Source organism: Mya arenaria, chromosome 13, assembly GCF_026914265.1.
Source record: "Mya arenaria isolate MELC-2E11 chromosome 13, ASM2691426v1".
In the NCBI taxonomy this organism is placed as follows: Eukaryota; Metazoa; Mollusca; class Bivalvia; order Myida; family Myidae; genus Mya; species Mya arenaria.
In genome coordinates, this window is record NC_069134.1 from 57946031 (window position 1) to 57960219 (window position 14189).

Sequence of the window (14189 nt, forward strand, 5' to 3'; positions counted from 1 at the left end):
AAATTTATTTACAAATTATAAGGAGTTATTTCCCTAAAGAACAGGTCTGTCAGGAATTACTTGTAATTCATGTTCACCCAAAAAGGGGTTTCGGGCTAAAAATCCCGTGACTAAGCACATATACAATATAAAAAGACTAGGGGAGTGTATCGAGGATTGTTAGGTACCGCCTTGGAACGGTCAGTACAACGTAAATTTACTGGGGATTTAAAATAGCGAGTGGGCTCAAATGTGCGTGTTTTATTATTGGAATGAAAATTCAAGGTTGTTCCATTGGAATATGTAGAAAAACATGAAAAATATAAAGACGAAGTTGTAAGAATAATTTAAGACTTCATTGTAACCAAATTACATGCCTTCAAGGACAAACATTGAAAACTATGACATTCAGAGAATTGTAGCCACTGCTGAAATGGCTTTCATTTAATTGCTTTAGTTTAAGTTTAGCAGTGCTGGATTTTATTGTTGACAATAACGAAACATTTCTCAGAACTGAGAGTGTCGATGAAATGTCACAAATTCCGAAGGTTGTGAGGGGCTTTCTTGGTTTTATTCAATTTGGTTGTGTGTTTTTTATTGTAAAGCCACCGTAAAGCTTCCATATGTTAAATTTATTTGTAGAAATGAATCTCCGCTTGGACGTTTTAATTAAGATCTGTAACTTAACAGATCTGCCTTGAGCGTTTTTTAAGTCTTGAATTGAACCGAAATAGATTAAATTTAAGTGCTGATATTATTAATTCTAATCAGCCTAAACATCTTGCATCCCAACATGATCTGATTTGAAAGTTAAACGAACCTCACACACCAATGCAATAGTTAGTTAGTACCTCTAAGAGAGTTATTCGTAAGGGGCACAACTAAAGGTATTTATTGTAATAGTTATGGGCCTTTTTAGATATGTGCGAAAATGTGTATAATAGCATTTGTTACAATATTCATTTCAACATAATGCACGGTTTTGAGTAATGGCCAATGTGAAAGTTTTCGCAAACGAACAACGACGACTACGATGCGATGACTTTCACAAAAACTAGATTGTTAAAAAAAAAACAGACATTAAACATCACTGACTAGTGCGATATGAATCCGAATACCAATTTTATAGCTGTTGTAACCATCGGAGGTATAGCTGTCAAAGAGAAATTATATAGCATGTCGTCTACCCAATAATTATAATTCTGCAAAATATCAGCCGCCTTTTCACTTAATATCATAAACGGTGACATGTGATTCAATGTCCGAATATAGCTCATAAAAACCTAGGTATGTTAAGTCGTATTTGAACAGCAACATTGAATGTGTAGCCGCTGATTTTCGGGTATATTTATGTGAAATAAAAAATATATATATATATCGTTTTAACTTTTTATAAATGGTGTTTTATCTAATAGTAACACTCCTATCGCGTCCCCTTGGTGAACGCTTGTTCTTTCGAATTGCATTCATGTCCTGATTAACGCAATATCTTCGGAATACTTTTAATATTAAAAAAATGGTTTAGGAAATAGGGAGGCAAACAATGTTATTCAGACAAATTAATAATACACCAGAAAATGACAAGACGATGGGATAAGAGATAATTTTAAAAATGTCATTATTTTCTCAAAGGTGAAAACAGAAAAATAACATCTTCGATATTCCTGCAAAATACCTCGAGTCTCATGAAATTCGAGCCAAGCGGTGATGCTAACATTTAAGTGAAAACAATCTGTCCTTAACATCCAGTTTGACCCAGTGAGAAATCGAGCCAAGCGAGTTCGAGCCAACGGGGTTCGACTGTATTCGAACTTGTTACAAAAAATAAATACATCTTTTATTTCTTTTGCAGTCATCAGTAGATGATCAGGGATCCTTTCGGGATGACAAACATGTCGGCGTCTCTTCGGGGAACAATGATAAATCGAGTTTGGAACTTGCGTCAAAAGAAATGGACGATAGTAAAGGAAATACAGGACTTGTGATAAATGCTGATTGGAGGTTACAGAAACGTAACATAGGAAGATTGAAAAACCAACGTTGGCAGCTTGAAAATCTGGCCAATTCCGATCACCTCACTCACACTTTGTCAAAGAGGTTTTCTGGTGATGATTATGAAAGTTTAGGTGACGGTTATAGCGGTTATGCTGCGGCGTATTTGGGTTTCTTGCATGCTTTCGGTATTTCACCGGAGGAAGCTTTAAACGACGACGGTATATATGACGACCTCGACAAAAGGCATGCATCAAGGTGGAACATGATTAATCAAAAGCTCGCATCTCTGTCTAGCAAGCGCTCTACTGAGCTTGATAAAAGAAATGACAGTAGGTGGCGTCTTATACAGAACAAAATTAACCAATTGAATGGACTCATGAGTAAGCGATCAAGAGATGATTTTGACAGTGCCGGCGACAACTACAACGCCATAGACAAACGACATCTTGGCCGCTGGAAAAACAGAAACTGGCTTAACAAACACTATTCAACGATCAACTAATTGTCCTTTGAACAAACAAATTGTGTTTAATTTCCAATCTCTATATTATGCATATTTGATAATCATTAGTGATGTAAACAGTTCAAGCTGTTCTGAAAGCATTGTTTGGTCCTCCATATTAGTGAAATTCATGTCACATTAAAAAATACCACAGTGACCTGTTTAACGAAAAACTAAGAAAACGCTTACTGATTTGTAGAAAAGATTTCTAGTAGGTAGTTCCTTAGACATTGCTTAGTTTGTTAGGTTTTTTTTCGTGAAACCAGGCTCAGATACTAAGCCTCGACGAAATAAATCAGAACAGTTGCCCTTCATTTCGTATAAACGCATATAAGTAGTTTAAAGGGACTGTCTCACAGATGATGAAATAGCGGGAAAAAAAAGAAAATTGTCGAAAACTGTCATAAAATTGGCATCGATGTGTACAATGCATTGAAACTTACTAACTGAAGTACCACATAGTTTACAATTTATTTAAGTTTAGCAGTTATTTCGTATTTTTCCATTAAAAAAGATTACTGGGTATGTCTACCAGGTAGAATTCATTCCTTATGCGTGATTGGCTAGTCGGTGTTATCACGTGAAATTACCGAGGTAGGTGTATAGCTTAATTATGTCATCCGATGAGTAAAGCCATTGTAGCTCAGTGAGTAAGACGCTAGACGTCAATTTTGGCGACGCGGGTTCGAACCCGGTCTCCGACACAATTATTTTTATACATGTTGGTACTTTTTTTTACAATTATGATTTTTTCTTTAAAGCTGCACTCTCACAGATTGATCGATCTGACAACATTTTTTTATTTTGTCTCCGATTAAAGCAATTGTTGCAAAAATGCCTGAAAACCAGTGATACAAAAATGCTGTTCAAAGCATCAGATCGTACTTGTTCATATTAACGTTCGAAAATTGATGCTTTAGCCTGAGTTTAGGGCTAAACGCGTTACTAACGCTTTAAGAAAAATAGCGTTTTGGCAGTTTTACAAACAATTGAGACTTAATTTAAGGCATTGATACCAAAAATCAGCTGATTCTGAAACAAACCAAAATGAAAGTCAAAACTGTCAATCTGTGAGAGTGAAATTTTAACTCTTCATCCGGTGCAACAACATGAACACTTAACGAGAGACACATACCAAAGTGAAAGATAGGAATTAAACCTTCGTTGAACGGGCATCAAATGTACATGATATTAAACATAAACTGTACTGGGTCTATTTTGAACAGAGTAATGGCCCTTTGTTGTTGTTTTTTTCTATAGAAAGAATAATGAAAAGTACGTGTGTATCGACCGCTTACAGCATTGGTGTATTGCTTCAAACGTTGATCATGAATCAATGTACAGATGACAAAATATCTCTTTTGTTCCGCGTTTGTTTTGACCAGAATTATGCTCTTTATGATGTTTCCTTTATATGTAGAGTTAAGAGTTAAGTGAAAATATGTGTGCCTCAAACTCCCTTCGTATTGTTTGTAAGAATTTCTACAACGTTTGTAGATGATTGAACATTATGTGAAGGTCACCATTTAGAATGAATTTTCTGTTTCATCCATTTTGACCAAAATTACAGCCCTTTGCTATGTTTGGATTCAGACACATTCTTAATTCAACAAGTATTGAGTACTATTTAATACTTAGAATACATGTAAACTTTTAATTATTAAAAGCTGGAGTGAGCTTAGTGAATAAACGTGTCTTGATCATTAAGGTTTTACTTCATGTCATCTTACTGACTAAGAATACAAAACCATCGGCTGACACATTGTCAACGCAAAATATAACGCAAGGATTGTTTATCCGATAAATGGCAATAGGTGGACTTACATATATGCATTTTCATTGGCTGAAAATGCAGGTTGTATTCTTAGTTAATTCAAAGGCATAAAACTTAAAGGACAGAAAGGTACGTGACAAATGCTCCTGATCAGGCCTTATCGGACGGATAGCCATTTTTAGAGCACTATACATGTTTGTAAAACACCTATGTCTCCCTAATGGCAGCCAAATAAAACAACAAACAAACAGCTCAATACCTTAATTGTTTTCTAATAGTTCACACTGAAAAAAAAACGAAAGTGTCTCTTGAAAAGGTATGCAAGAGTTTAAGAGTACTAGTTCTTAAACAGAAGAGAGTAGTTTTTGTACCAAGATGTATTTAAAGCTGCACTCTTATTCCCAATTAAGCAGTACCACAATTAGTACGCTTGGTATAATTTACCGAAAAGGATAAATTAATATCGAAAACAATGGTTCGTATCAAGGATGCCGTGTTTAATTTGAAAGAAAGGTTGAAATGCGGTATTTTTACCTTGTAAGATAATTGTTGATCGCCGAAATTCTTTTAGAACCCTCCAGTCATTTAACATTTGTTATTTTCAGCTATTAAATACACGGCTACAATCTTGTAATCAGTAATTGAGATTTTCAATAAATGCATTATTTATTCAGTAGTTTATCACTCAAAAGTTATTCTTGTTACATTGATTGTGTGTTTGCATGTAAGCTTATTTATACTCGCACTTGTGCCTTGTCCATTCGGCGAGTGCTCCGATAAGATTGTTAGTCATTTTATGTTTTTGGAGCAAAGTGCTCAGACAGAATGAAACCCTGGTTAGAGCCACCCTGGTTCTTTGACTTGCGTCAGTGTATAGCACTATCACACGGGACCCCCATTTAACGTTCCTCCCGGAAGACGATTAGTATATTTTAATTATGCGAAGGGGAATCGAACCTGCGACCCCTGGATTGATAGTCAAGTGTGTTACCACTAGACCACGGATCCGCAAGTGGATTGTAACTGTTTAATACCGGAAGTCGATAAGAATTTGTTTAGGCTTGTTGCGGCGGGGAATCGAGCTTGCGACAATTGGATGACAGTCAAGTGTGTTACAAACAGACCACGGATCCGCCACAATTGATATTGATGTTGATTTTAAATATGAGAATCACTTTAATACAGTACAACCGGTAATGCTACGATTCTGAACTTTAATGATCAAGAGTTTCACAATATACTCTACACAATCCTAGGGTCATCGACATTATTGAGTGACGTCATGGTAAGTGGTCACTCTCTTCCCACAGGCGTTGACAAGATGATGGTCAAGCGAGTCCTTCGAAACCGTTGTCATGGTTCCGGTGGTCAGCAGGTTCACCAACTTCAACTGAAAATTGTAAATCCAGTTAGATATGGTGGCTTTAAATTTCAATGTATTGTCCACAATTCTTATCATAAATGCAACAGGGTCGTGCGATTGAAGGCATTAAAATGCTTACATGAATGGGTGGTTTTACTCAGTGCGCGTATACCACGTGATACATAACGTCATATATGTTACGTTGGAAGGCAACATTTTGCTTCAAATGAAGACTCTAAACAAAGATAACTTTTTTACAACACCATTTTAAATGAAAGAAAGGACAGTCTATGTCGCTTAAAGAGCATCGCCTTCGTTGTATAACCGGAGTTTGAGGTGGTAAGTTTCATCAAACACTTCTACAAACCTGTATCCAAAATAATGTTTTGACCGTGCTCCCTCAGACGGTCGTTTTGTGAAACGATTTGTCATAGTGTTTTAAGAAACTAAATTCTCAATCAAACTCTTGAAAATGACCGATAGCGGGGCTCCGTGTGAGCGGCGTAGACTGTGCTATGTTTCATTTCAAATGGTGAAGAAATGGTGAAGTTATCTTTGTTTAAGCTTTTATTCGAAGCAAAATGTTGCCTTCCGACGTAGCATTTATAAGGCAAGTTATAGATAATAGTTCCTTTTTAACTGACAATTTCGACTTTCACCAACCTTAAAGCTTGTCAACAAAGTATATACGCACCTCAAGAGCGGTCATGCCTGCATCAGTATGAACGTCCTGTCTCTCCGCCAAAGAAAGGGCGAAGATGTAGCAGTTTGTTTCCTTCGACAAAACCATCTGGTGCTGCAAAAATCCAATGTTAGATATTTTACTTAATTCTGAATTTTAGTTAGACCAATGGATATTCGTTGATTGTGGCATTACTTAATTAAACCACTTCTGCTATATATTTACAAAGTGGCCAATCGGAACACATCGGCCATTTTCCAACGGATATGACCTTGGAAATCATTCGGATCTCTTCAGCCATTTTCATCGAAAACAACCTCGGATGTATGCCGGTATATCGGTAGAAGAAGTTTGCTGTAGTTAATTGAAGTGTTTTAGCATGTATTGTGTATAAGTAAGACTAAATTGAAGTATATATTGCATAAATAATTATGATTCCCAGGAGTTAGGTCATTAAGTTTAACTGCTAAATTTAAATTACTACGCGATCTACTTGCAGCGAACTGATTCGATTTCTGACATTGTAAACCGTCCGTATACATCCGATGTTTTTTTTATAGAAAATGACCGAGGTGTCCCGAATGCTTGGAATAATACGGCGCGCATATTGAAAGCGTGTTGTAAGTGTTAATATATAATATATAATATGTTAATGTATTGTGTTAATTCACGGCGAAGAGTATCAAGCTGTTTGTTCTTTGAATTTGAATTCTTATTTCAAGTTCCTCCAAAGCGTTATTCAGACACGATTCAAAACCATTCATTTCAGTATATTGTTCAGGTTATCGAATTGGTCTACTTAGTGTTATGATAATTGGCTTTAAAACATCTTCGTTTATCTTGAAGTCTATTTATGAAGTTTTTCCCGAAGCTTTCCGGAGATGGGCGAAGTACTACGATTGTTTAATGGCAACACAACTTGACTAATAATATGCGAGGGCTTACTTCATAATACAGTCCAAATATTGCACAGCCGGAAAAAAAGCCCAAAATGCACCATTTCGGACAAGAAATTGTTAAAATGTTCTTTGGGGAGTACCAAAACACCCCTGCCAACACTTTAAACCTAATAAATTTCGGTTCTGAAGAGGGGTAGTAAATGTCAACTGGTTGTGCCCCTAACTTACGCCCACTCTGACATTATTCCCTGGCTTCACCCCTGCTCTTTCAAAGTTAAGGAAAGCCATCGTTTGGAGTCAAAGATATGTTAGTGCATTTAAGATGTTAACTTCCAAATTATTTCTATGTATAATTCATATGGATTAACCATTTTAGTATTTTTGCAAGGATTACAGTTTTGAATAACACCATAATGACTACAAATATTATTTGAAATATTAGAGGGAGATAATAAACTAAATTTGACTATGAGAATGTAGCAATTTTATTAACAAAATTTAAATGACATTGAATACTTATGTGAAAAACTACAGAAAAAAGCTCAGTAACAAAAAGTTTAAACATAAACGGCACTGGGTAAACGCCAAAGACAAAGAACACACACACACAAAAACACAAACAAGGAACATTGAAGAACAGCTCAAAACTCCACAAATCGCACAGTGCATACATACTACATGTATATATTTATATATATATATATAACTAGGTAAAACTGTATGTTTATAAAGGATTGATAGGTACCGCATTGGAACGGTAAGTAAAATGCCTCTGTGAAAACTTTACAAAAATTAATATTCAAACTTAACATTTTTATACTTTTAAATGAAACTTTACCAGTAACAATAAAACTATCATAACTGCATGATATTCTATCAACTGTTCAAGTTTATGTACATTAGACTTGGCAAATGTGTTTAAATAAAAATACTGGAGCACAATCACAAATTAAACTAAGGAATACCATTTGTAACAGAGCCGTTTGAAGGGCTCCTGTATGAAGGGCATTTAAAGGGACTAGACGCCAGATGCTGCAATTGCATCAAAAAAGGTCAAAAAAAATAAATAAAAATTACATCGTTGTGTACAACGCATTAAATCTTATTTATTGATATCACATCGCTTACGACACATGTTTTTTCATCATGTGTTTTTCCAATTCGAAATTTACTAGGGTTGTCTACCAGGTTAATCCCAGTATGTTTAAAAGGTGGTTTGTATATTTATCTGTATTCATAAACATATATAATTTAAACTGGGAAATCATTATGCGTTATTTTTAAACATACAAGCACAGACGAAACAGCAACATGATTGTTGCGTTTATTGTTTTAATCATGTAAAAAGATGTAATATCAGCCTCCTACTATTTCGCCTTTACAATTCTAGGCTTGTTTTGAGTAAATACTGTGTTTGGCGATTTTTTGACCATCTGGTGTCTAGCCCGTTTAAAAAAATTGCTTACCGTGTGGAAGTCGTAGTAGAATGTAATGGTCGCATGCTCGGCTGGTTCGTGCGTGTGGCTGTGGGGGTGATGCGTGACATGTGTCGTCATTTCCGGCGGAAGTGTAGCAGCCTAAATAAATTTAAAAACAATAAAAGTAGATAAATATAACAGTCGGTTAAATATTGATTTTTGTTGTTGTTTTTTGTTGTAATCGGGTTTTATTTGGCAATAGGAAATGCCCCAGGTTGGGAGCGAACCCATGATATCGTTAGTAAATAGTTGACCCATTAAGCCTCTTAACCCTGAATATCGCGTGTGAAAATCTGACCCAATAACCTTAAATATCGTGGGTGAAAAGCGGACACCTTAACCCTAACTGTCGTGAGTGTAAAGCTGACCCCTTAACCCTAACTGTCGTGAGTGTAAAGCTGACCCCTAAGCCCTAAATATCGTAGGTGTAAAGCTGACCCCTAAGCCTTAAATATCGTAGGTGTAAAGCTGACCCCTAAGCCCTAAATATCGTAGGTGTAAAGCTGACGCCTTAACCCTAAATATCGTGAGTGTAAAGCTGACGCCTTAACCCTAAATATCGTAGGTGTAAAGCTGACCCCTAAGCCCTAAATATCGTAGGTGTAAAGCTGACCCCTAAGCCCTAAATATCGTAGGTGTAAAGCTGACGCCTTAACCCTAAATATCGTGAGTGTAAAGCTGACCCCTAAGCCCTAAATATCGTGAGTGTAAAGCTGACCCCTAAGCCCTAAATATCGTAGGTGTAAAGCTGACGCCTTAACCCTAAATATCGTAGGTGTAAAGCTGACGCCTTAACCCTAAATATCGTGAGTGTAAAGCTGACGCCTTAACCCTAAATATCGTAGGTGTAAAGCTGACCCCTTAACCCTAAATATCGTAGGTGTAAAGCTGACGCCTTAACCCTAAATATCGTGTGTGAAAAGCTGACGCCTTAACCCTAAATATCGTGAGTGTAAAGCGGACCCCTAAGCCCTAAAGATCGTGGGTGAAAAGCCTTACCCATTAACCCTAAATATCGTGAGTGAAAAGCTGACCCCTTAACCTTAAATATCGTGAGTGAAAAGCTAACCCCATTGAAAAACTGACCCTTTAACCCTAACTATCGTGGGTGAAATGCTGACCCCTTAACCCTTACTGTAATTGGTGAAAAGCTGATCCCTAAACCCTACTTATCGTGGGTGAAAAGCTTACCCCTTAACCCTAAATATCGTGGTTAACCCTGAATATCGGAAGTGAATAGCTGATTGCTTAACTCTGAATATCGGGGGTGAATAGCTAGCTTATTGCTTAACCCTGAATATCGGGGGTGAATAGCTGACCCCTTAACCCTAGTTATCGGGGATGAATAGCTGATCCCTTAACCCTGAATATCGGGGGTGAATTGCTGATCCCTTAACCCTGAATATCGGGAGTGAATAGCTGATCCCTTAACCCTGAATATCGGGGGTGAATAGCTGATCCCTTAACCTTGAATATCGGGGGTGAATAAGCTGATCCCTTAACCTTGAATATCGGGGGTGAATAACTGATCCCTTAACCCTGAATATCGGGGGTGAATAACTGATCCCTTTACCCTGAATATCGGGGGTGAATAGCTAATCCCTTAACCCTGAATATCGGGGGTGAATAACTGATCCCTTAACCCTGAATATCGGGGGTGAATAACTGATTCCTTAACCCTGAATATCGGGGGTGAATAGCTGATCCCTTAACCTTGAATATCGTGGGTGAAAAGCTGACCCCTTAACCCTAACTTTCGTGGGTGAAAAGCGGACCGCTTTGCCACTAGACCACTCTCAACCTCAAAATGTGTTTTGTCAAACGTTCTAGTTGTTAAAGTTGTGAAAAATTAGGAACTCGTCCAAGTTTAAAGGGGCTTGGCATAGAACAAATGAATTTCGTGTGGAATTTGAATAAAATGTTTCAATAATAGAACACCATCAAAAGTTCAAATTAAAACAAAACTGTATTATTTTAAGTATGACAGAATGTGTTGTTTTTGGCCAAAAAGTAGGTAACGCTATTGAATTTTGAATGGTTTTAGACATAGATGTACATTGCTATGTTCAAGTGAGTATTATGTCATTTTTTCTTAAAAGTACGTGTTAAAAATAACTCAATTTTAACAAAGCTAGAACATATTTAGTTACCGACAAAAAATCTGTGAGCGAGTACCTTTTAAAACAGATGTTAAAAACTTACCAAAGAGCATGCCACGAACGCCGACAGCAGAACATACTTCAACATTTTGGCTGGCGTTGTGTTTTGACGACCACGGAGTTCTAATTTGAGCAAATTTTGGAATAGAGTAATAGCTGTTTAAATATGCAGATAAAAGGTGTCTTATCTTCTTATCACTAGGTTTTGCCCTATAAAAGTGTCAACATACTCATTTGTACTCATATCGTGTTTTCTTAATACAATAGAAGACAGCGTAACCTACACTGGCGTTCCAAAATCGGCAACTCAAAACAAGCCTAGAATTATCAAACCGAGCTAGTATGGGGCCAATAATATAAGTATCTTCCATGGCCGAGAGTGTAAGATGGGTTCATCCCAACCCGAGCGTAGGGTGTTTTGCGGAAACGAGGTTTACCGAGTGGTAAGAGCGCGAGGGTAGGGATGAACCGTTCTTACACGAGCGGCTATGGTAGATGATTTTTCCTCCCACCTCAGTTTAAGAATATAAAGTTAAAATGTAACTTGCGTATAGATATGTGATATTTGTGGTTGTTTTGGATATGCGCGCAGTGATTCTGATTATGTTAATAGTCAAATCGTTCTTAAATAGTTCTGAAAAGAGTGCAGCATTATTTCTTGAAAACCTTTTTATGGTGTTATTTGAAGTAAGAAATAATTAATTTGGATTTTAAATACTGCCACAAAGTAAAGGTTTCCATGATGCTACAGACGACGGTCTTTAACAAGGGAGGTAATTGTGTGAAGACAATAAAAAAGAAATTCCATACGGGTACTTGTTTTATTTTTGTCTGTGGGCAAGATTATAAGTATCGTTTATGGCCGCTCGTGTAAGATAGGTTCATTCCAACCCGAGCGTAGGGTGTTTTGCGGAAACGAGATTTACCGAGTTTCCTCAGAATAAACAGCGCGAGGGCTGGGATGAACCTATCTTACACGAGCGGCTATGGTAGATGCTTTTTCTCCCACCTCAGTTAAACAAAATTAAGTAAAAATGTATTTTTTGCTGGAACTCTTTTGTGCTTAGTGAAAATACTTGCGTATGGATATGCGATAGCACGTGGTAGTCATGGATATGCGCGCAATGATCCAGTTAATGTTAATAGTCAAATCGGTCGTTTTAAATAGTACTAAGGAGAATGAAGTATTATTTCTTGTATGGTGCTTGGAAACTGTTTTATGGTGAGATTTAAAGCGAGAAATAATTAATTAGCGTTCTAAATATTACCATAAGATAAGATTTCCTTGATGCTACTGACGACAGTCTTCAACAAGGGAGGTAATTACAATGTTCTGACCATTAAAAAAGGAGTTCCATACGGGCATTTTATCTTCGCCCGTGGGCAAAATAAGAATATCTAGCATGGTTAAATTATTGGATCTACTTATCTGAGGTCGGAGAAAAAAAAATTCTAGCATGGTTAAATTTTTGGATCTACTTATCTGAGGTGGGAGAAAAGACCTTCTAGCAAGGTCAAAATTTTGGATCTACTTATCTGAGGTGGAAGAATAATTTATTGTACGTGATTAAAATATATTATCGCTGTCTCAGCTGAGTTTACCCGTTTAAAAATAGCACAAACTCGTTTCCCAGTTTATAATGTTTATATTTAGCATGTGAAGATCCCGTGTTCAGCACAGATACATATATACCGCCTCTATTTTTAAGTTTTTCTTGGATTTACGTGGTAGACAAATCCAGTAAACTTCGCATTGGAAGATTATGCAAAAACTGCGAAATATGTGGCTTAAGCGATGAGATACATCAGTAAATAAGATTCAATGCGTTGTACACAACGAATTCAATTGTCAGTTTTTCACAATTTTCTTTTTTTCTTGCAATGGTATCATCTGGTTTCTAGTCCCTTTAAGCATTTTCTTCATTACATGTTTGTCTACTGGGTTTATACCTGTGTGTCCATTGTATTATAAAATGGCACGATTCAGTAAAAGAAAAATTAACTGCAGATGTTTAGCAGTTATATTATCTAAGTATGGTCATATTTTTTTTAAGAATTCTTCGACATTTTGATAACAATTCTGATGAATAATTATTGTTTAGAAATCCAGAGAAATACAATAAAAAAGCCTGGCAAGATTTCTAAAAACCCTGTACATTTGTGAAATCATGTTCATTGATGATGGTATGGTTAAGTCCAATAAACTATATTCTTATATAAACTTCTTATCTCTAAAGGACGTCATTATTACATAAGCTGGCTATATTTAGTGTAAAGGCAAATCAGATAAGCGACTAAATAGTGAACATTCCATTCTTTCTTAAACTGGATGCAACTGAGTCAATATTTTTTTTGGCAACAATTCTTGTCCTTTCAAAAATAAATTGTCCTACTTTGGCATAAAAGTACAAATTAAGTTTTAAGAATTACACACCATTGCCTTGTATATAGTCAAACAAAAGAAATTATCTGCAGTGAAAAGAAACTAGTAAAACCGATAATTGATTGATGAAAAATGCCATAAATTCTTTGTCCCAAAAGTGTATATTTAAAACATTATTCAAAAGAAAGGAATTATAAAATAAGGACAAATGTCATTTGTGTAATTATTTTGTAAAACCACATTAGTTTAAGTGATTAAATATGTACAACCCTTAAATATGACTATATTTTACGTGTTTCTTGATGTGTAAAGTGTGTACCTCATCTGGAGTTCAATGATGTAACATTGTGGAAAAGTCAGCCAATATATTAGTTATTTCCCTTGTATATGGATACGCCATTACCTATTTTTGAAGAGTAGCCTTATACAGATGACCAAGGAGGAGCCTAAAAGAAGCTGATTTATGAAAATATTAAAATTAAGCCTTCACTGCGCTAAGGTAAATAAATATAATTGAATTTTCTCTATGATGTAACCACTTTAGTCTCATTTATGCAAATGACCAAGTAGTTAATTCATTGCACTTGTATTTTCTTGAACTGAAAGGAAAACATTGCACAGTCTGTTTAGAACCCCACATACATATCATGATGATGCAAGTGAAGTAAAGGTTGAATATATCCATCCTGTAACATTCTATGATGTAACGCTGTATTTCGTTATATCAGGGAGTAGTTTTGTTATATCAGAGAACAATGGCAAGTGTACAACTATTTAAAAAATAAAATAAAGGTTTATGACATTTATATGTGCAAATATTGACATCATCAAGCATTTTCAACATGCTGAGAAAAACAACGAGCTCAATAATTTAATTAGTTTTAGTAAAAATATCGTAATTTCAATTTTGATGTTACAGCAAGGAATGTAAATTGTTATGTCAAGGAACTTAATATAGTAAATACAATAAAGCAT

The 14189-nt window shown here is 36.0% G+C and overlaps 1 protein-coding gene across 1 annotated transcript; it reads right to left on the reverse strand.

Annotated features, from left to right (window-relative positions):
• Positions 1-5450: 5450 nt before the first annotated feature.
• LOC128212959 (uncharacterized) lies at positions 5451-10956 on the reverse strand. The gene is made up of 4 exons (XM_052918371.1): positions 10875-10956; positions 8661-8771; positions 6308-6409; positions 5451-5640 (listed from the first exon to the last, which is right to left on the reverse strand). The coding sequence occupies exons 1-4, from the start codon at positions 10917-10919 to the stop codon at positions 5518-5520; spliced, it is 381 nt and encodes a 126-aa protein (XP_052774331.1). The 5' UTR covers positions 10920-10956; the 3' UTR covers positions 5451-5517.
• Between the last annotated feature and the right edge of the window lie 3233 nt (positions 10957-14189).

Excerpts from the sequence above, each read along its gene's own strand:
- LOC128212959 (XM_052918371.1), bottom strand. The coding sequence starts at position 10,919 with ATGTTGAAGTATGTTCTGCTGTCGGCGTTCGTGGCATGCTCTTTG. Across the intron at positions 6,410-8,660 it reads TCTACTACGACTTCCACACG|CACCAGATGGTTTTGTCGAA; the intron begins GTAAGCAATTTT and ends GGATTTTTGCAG. Across the intron at positions 5,641-6,307 it reads CAGGCATGACCGCTCTTGAG|TTGAAGTTGGTGAACCTGCT; the intron begins GTGCGTATATAC and ends TACAATTTTCAG.